General features: G+C 32.7%; 1 protein-coding gene across 1 annotated transcript; it reads right to left on the bottom strand.

The window, feature by feature from the left end:
* Window positions 1-2,838: 2,838 nt before the first annotated feature.
* Window positions 2,839-5,898, bottom strand: LOC134238802 (dipeptidase 1-like). The gene is made up of 4 exons (XM_062720915.1): window positions 5,791-5,898; window positions 4,245-4,421; window positions 3,187-3,274; window positions 2,839-2,975 (listed from the first exon to the last, which is right to left on the bottom strand). Exons 1-4 carry the CDS (start codon window positions 5,842-5,844, stop codon window positions 2,896-2,898), a joined length of 399 nt encoding a protein of 132 aa, XP_062576899.1. The 5' UTR covers window positions 5,845-5,898; the 3' UTR covers window positions 2,839-2,895.

Here is a 5,898-nt window from a genome sequence, read left to right as displayed (position 1 = left end):
AAGAAAATTGAGATTGACCCAATTATTAATGACTCCTTGGCTTTAAACAGAGTCATAACGTTACAAGAAACTAAGAAAACGAAGGAAATACCTAATGTTCTTATTACAAAGTATGATCCAAGAATCAAAGGTCTGAAATCCAAATTATTAAAATACTGGTCATTAATCTTGAAAGATGAAACTTGTAAACAAATTTTTCAAACAAAACCAATGATTGCATATGCTAAGCATAAAAGTATTGGTGATTTGCTAACAAATGCTATTTTGCCACAATAAAAATTACGACCGGATCCCTGATGAAGGTGGGGCCGTGATTTAGATTTTCAATACATCAATACGATATAAAACCACCGAAACACACTGCTGAGAAAACATTAATGTCAATAAGCAATAACTTATTCAAAACGATGTCAAAATGAAAGAGAAATAAGAAAAATCACAGCACTGTGTCGGGTCCTATAAATTTAGAATTGCGTGGCTGATGGGTGTTGCCTATATGCACTCAGAAAAGCTCACTTGAGCTTTCAACACATGTGAGCTAAAAATTATTCAATGATTCAAATATATCAATGCTTCGAGAAAAAAAAAAGATTTCTATCATATAAACAACAGTCCCCCCCCCCCACGTAACATCAGAACCACTAACTTGGGGCCCACGGATTCAACAATATTGGAAAAAACACTCTTGCTAATCAAAACCATGCACTTATCTTGTTAGCTTCAAAACAAAGAAGAAAAGAGACAGATCTTGAAAAGAGCACTAAATAAACAGTAGAGCCCTGTCCTAACACCAGAACCCCCGACAAGTGGTCATAAACCATAAATATAATTATTTGGAAAAAAAATATCATAGTACGATAATACTATCCATTTGGTCTGCTTACGCGATACATACAGACAGAGAAAGACATCATTGCAATTTCATCATACTTTTTAATGCAATGTTGCAACCACTTTTGAACTAAAGACCACTACTGAAATAATTATTTCAATAGTGGTTGAATGTGCATTTCAATAACGATCATATGTTTCAACCACTATTGAAATACGACCATTATTGAAATACTTATTTCAATAGAGGGTTAGAGTGCATTTCAATAACAAACATAAGTTGCAACCACTATTGAAATACGACCTTTATTGAAATACATGTACTTATTTCAATAATGGTTGAGTGACCTTCAATACTAAACTTAGGTTGCAACAACTATTCAAATAATGTTCAGATTTGTAATGAAAATTTCAATGGTTATTTAAATATAGATCTAAAAAATAATTGAAATATTGATTTCAATAGTGCGTTAAACAATGATTCTACAAGATATTAAAAAGATTATTTTCATAGTTGCTGATGATTTCAATACCAAACAACATTGCGAGTTTTATTGAAGTATCCCAACTTTTAAAACAAATGACTTATTTATTGAGTTTAAGGTATGATAACTAAAGTTGTTTAATATTTTCCTTTTTTGTAAAAATTCTTTCAATAAATAATACAAGGACACTTTTTATTAAGTTGACCTACCTATAATTCAGACATATATGCAAATGTTATAAGCAAGCTCCCGCTGAATCTGGCCGAATCGGCGAAAACCAACGGACAATCAATTTAAAATATACAATTTAAAATAATTTTGTTGCACAAAGTTCTTTTTTTTGTCATTGATTTTGAAAGGAAAGGATAAAAAATTCTTAATGCAGAAATTAGAATTTCTAGACTAAATTGAAAAGACTGATAATTTGTGTACAAACTTTCTGATGAAAACATGTTTTTTTTAAACAAGAAGTGTATATAGAAGAGAACTTAATCGTCGCTCATATTCATGAGATTACATGTACGTACACTACAAATGGGTAGATAATCCAACGCTTCCTCAATACATTAAAAGCTAAATTTCTAGGGAAATTAGTATTAGGTTTATAACAATTGTAGGTGCTATTTCAATAGTGATTTAAAATGTGGAGGTGTTTTGAAACGTATTTTTAACTTCATCTGAAATAATCATTCACAAGTAGTTTTATTTTTCATAGTAAACTCAATAAATGAATTAAATATGTAGGAGAACATAATGAACCAACAATCGTTACATATTTTAGTAGTTAAGTTATTTCAATTAGTCTTGCAATATGGTTTTAGTGTTGGGTTCATTATCGGCAACTATCGAAATAATTATTTAAATCAGTTTTGAAATCATTATTTCAATCACTATTGAAAACTTTATTTCAATAGCGAACATTATTTCAATAGTGGTTAAAGCATATTTAATGTTTTGAAATGCAATCAGAACCTCTACTGAAATATTTTATTCAAAAATGAACATCATTTCAACAGTGGTTGCAACCTAGGTTTGGTATTGGTCTGTACTCTCAACCAATTTTGAAATAATTATTTAAAATACTTGTCGTATTCCAATAGTGGTTGCAATCTATGTTTGTTATTGAAATGCACTCTCAACCACTATTAAGGTTCGTAAACCTTCATATAAAATGTAGCTTTATAAAATAGAAACAATTGTAGTATAGCTTACGGGGCAAAATTGAACAAAAAGACACTTCAGCTAGGCATATTTATAAAGGAATAATAGAAATTTAAGTCATAAAGAGTTATCTCTCTTATCAGAGTATCGATGGACCTTAACATAATTATTTCTATACTGGTCGTTATTTCAGTAGTGGTTGCAACAATGTAATATGTTCCTTATAATACATCTGATTGTTTTCCAAGGGTGCAGTTGTACAAGTATGGGTTGGAAACTTATTTGATTAATATCGTTTAATGCTTATTTATCTTTTTTTAGCAATAAAATAATAAATTAAAAACAATACTTGCTGTCGAAATTATTTTTGTTTTCAAATTGTTATAATAATCATGATCTTTATTATTTAAAAAGATATTTACTCAGGCACTCCGTCATAATCCGCACCAATTCCAACGTAATCAACACCAATCAAATCCTTTATATATTCAATGTGATCTATAATGAAAGAAAAAGGAACTAACTGGCCAGCTATATATTATACTAATATGAAATTAAAAAAAAAAAGAAAGCATCTTTTCTGTAAAGGATATACATGTATATGGAAGGCAATGGGGAGGTATTTGAACAATTGCATGGTGTATAAAGCATAATGCAGAACACATGTTTTCCCTCTGTTTTTTAACTTATGGATATTTTTATAACTTACCAGCAATTTCAGATATACTACTGTTAGAGCCCGTACAATTTATAAAACCTCTGTAAAAGTTGATCATTACAAGGCCTTTGTTTTCTCTCTGTAAAATAAAGACAAACATTTAAATAAGAAATAAAAAATTTAAGTTCTCCGTAAAATAAACTAAGTTGATCAAGTGATCAAATCCAGTGAAATATACTTTCTCGGCTGATCAAGTGTTAGAATTGGGGTCGCAGTGTGGGTGGGTGGGTGAAATAAGGATATGGAAATAACGAACAGTATTCAATCTCAACGTCCATTAAGCAAATATACAAAACAAGAGCAGAGCAAACACGGACCTCCGAAACATCAGAGGTGGGATCAATGGAGGAGTGAGCATCCCCTACCGGTCACACCCGCCGTGTGCTCATTGTCATAATCAGGAAATAACTCCGTAGTCATATTCAGTGTATAAATAATGGACTAACAATTGGTATGAAAAACGTCACAGCATTTCATTCAATGATAAATTGTATTTGCTGACAAGGTCATTGTAAGAATTTACGAAATGATGACTTTAAACGAGACTGTTGATATTCTTGTTTCATCAACTTGCTTGTCAATAATTTACCTCGTTTAAGAAATTGTTCATACGTAGAGCATGCTCTTGCGTATCGAATCAACTGAGATATAAATACTCCGTATGCAGGTGATGAAGGTATATTGCTGCATAAGTAAGGGAAGTTGACGATAGAAAAGTTAAAGTCATCACGTTTATCATATAGCTTGGTTGTTAGATTACCATTTGTGTCTTTTTCAAGTAAAATATCCAAGTATGAAGCATATGTGTTGGACTCAAGCTTACCAGGATATATCGTGTCGACGTAGGAATGGAAATTATCATTATTAATTGACAATACGTCGTCGATATATCTAAATGTCGAGTTGAAGGCCACAGCAAGTGTTTTTTTCTTTTCACGCAAAAGATTTTGCATAAATTCTGCTTCATATGAATGTGAAAATAAGTCTGCTAATAACGGAGAAGTTACAGTGTAGGTTTGAACTATATATGAGGGGCACAGAATACATACTGTTAAGTTTAGGACTTCGTCATTCACATTCCTTGCATGATTACACAAAGCGTAAGCCGACGAATGGCTGAAAATCACGGGGGCACGTGATACTCTCATGGCGTCCTTCTGCGTTTGGACGGAAGTGTGTGACAAATCTATTATCATTCCTAGACGATTCATCTCTCTAACGACTCTCTGAAATAAAAAAAAACTTATTTTGACGACTGAAAGTTTTAAATGGAATTCAATTTATTATATCGTTTGTCTACAAAACTCTTAGATAACTAAACTCGGGACAAAGTTGGGGGATTAAGAAGGAGAATATTAAACTAGAGCCGAGCTCGTTGCAAAGCAACGAGTAGGTCTTCCGTCCTGTTTGACCGGAAGTAACTTTCATTTTAAAAAAAAAAGTAATGAAGTCCAAAAAAGGGTTAATCCTCCAAATCTATGTTAAATATAGCAAAATTAAGCCATTCTTTGGTACTTCCGGTTTGACCGGAAGTGACGACGACGGACGGAAAATTAATATTCAAGCTTTTAGTGAGACATGTTACCCAAAAACCTGTCAAAAACGGCAAAAATATGCATTTTCTGACTACTTCCGGTTCGACCGGAATTGACGTCGCCGGACGTATTTTGACGACCCCATTATATAAAGCTTGATATTTTAAACAACTTTGCTTCTTTGATGCATAACAAATTCTCAATACTTTTTGAGATATCTGGAAAAAACATTTGGCCCCTCTAGGTCCGTTAATTTAGGGGTCAGCTCTTTTTTCGACATATCATTTGAAAGATCTTTTAATTCTGCACAAATTATGTTCTATATATTTTAACAAAATATTTTTAGTTTAGAAGATAAAAAGAAAAATATGAGTAATTTTTGGTTCTTTTAAGCGTTCTAATTTTTGACCCCTATATAGCACCATTTTGAATACAGAAATCGAAAAACAAAAACCGATGTGCACAACTTCAATCCTTCTATTATCTAAAATCAGTAGAATTTCTGCTCCAGCTTTAGCCGTCTCTGAGCCTTTGTCTGGCAACGAAAGCCTATAAATTTTCCTTTAAAGGGAAATAACTCAAAACCGGAAGTGGCTTTTTGAAATTATAGACATTATTCTGATAGAGTTTATTAACGTCTATAACGTCTGAAAATTTGAGCAAAATCCGTTGAAAAATGAGCGAGATATGAGGCCTCAAAGTTGCGGTCTAGGAAGCAGAAGAAAAAAAAGAATAATCTTTACCAACAGAATCAGTAGGTCTTCCGTTGGAAACGGAAGACCTTAATGATTGCTTTTTTACGCCGAGTTGGCCATATTTCACCAAGGAAATTTAAATACTGTATGAACGGTTACGGAAATTTTTCGGGGGGGGGGGGGGGGAGGGATGTTAAGCGACCCCTCTCATGGACGTACTATTTTTCGAAGACCAGAGAAACGATTTTATGCATACCAAGGGGGCATTATTCCCTGGGGCACCATTTCGATCCGACGCACTTTAAGAGGGAAAAGAACAGAAAATATTGAAGAAGGAAGTTCTTTTAGTCTCAATTTATACATACTTTCAATGATATTAAATAAAGGATACTGATCAGGAAAAACCATGGAATACACATCGGTTTGCCATTCAAAATGTAATTTTCGAGATTGTTTCTCTCCTACGACAGAGA

Source organism: Saccostrea cucullata, unplaced genomic scaffold, assembly GCF_032062105.1.
Source record: "Saccostrea cucullata isolate Sc308-1 unplaced genomic scaffold, CSIRO_AGI_Scuc_v1 ctg21962, whole genome shotgun sequence".
Lineage (NCBI taxonomy): Eukaryota > Metazoa > Mollusca > Bivalvia > Ostreida > Ostreidae > Saccostrea > Saccostrea cuccullata.
The sequence above is the reverse complement of the archived record's forward strand: the minus strand, read 5'-3'. Positions and strand labels throughout refer to the sequence as shown.

Bases quoted from the DNA above. Each gene is read 5' to 3' on its own strand.
- LOC134238802 (XM_062720915.1), bottom strand. From the start codon at position 5,844: ATGTGTATTCCATGGTTTTTCCTGATCAGTATCCTTTATTTAATATCA. The intron at 3,275-4,244 runs GTATGTATTCTG...TTTATTTTACAG, and splicing joins ACGAAGTCCTAAACTTAACA to AGAGAAAACAAAGGCCTTGT. The intron at 2,976-3,186 runs GTAAGTTATAAA...CTTTCATTATAG, and splicing joins TAGTATATCTGAAATTGCTG to ATCACATTGAATATATAAAG.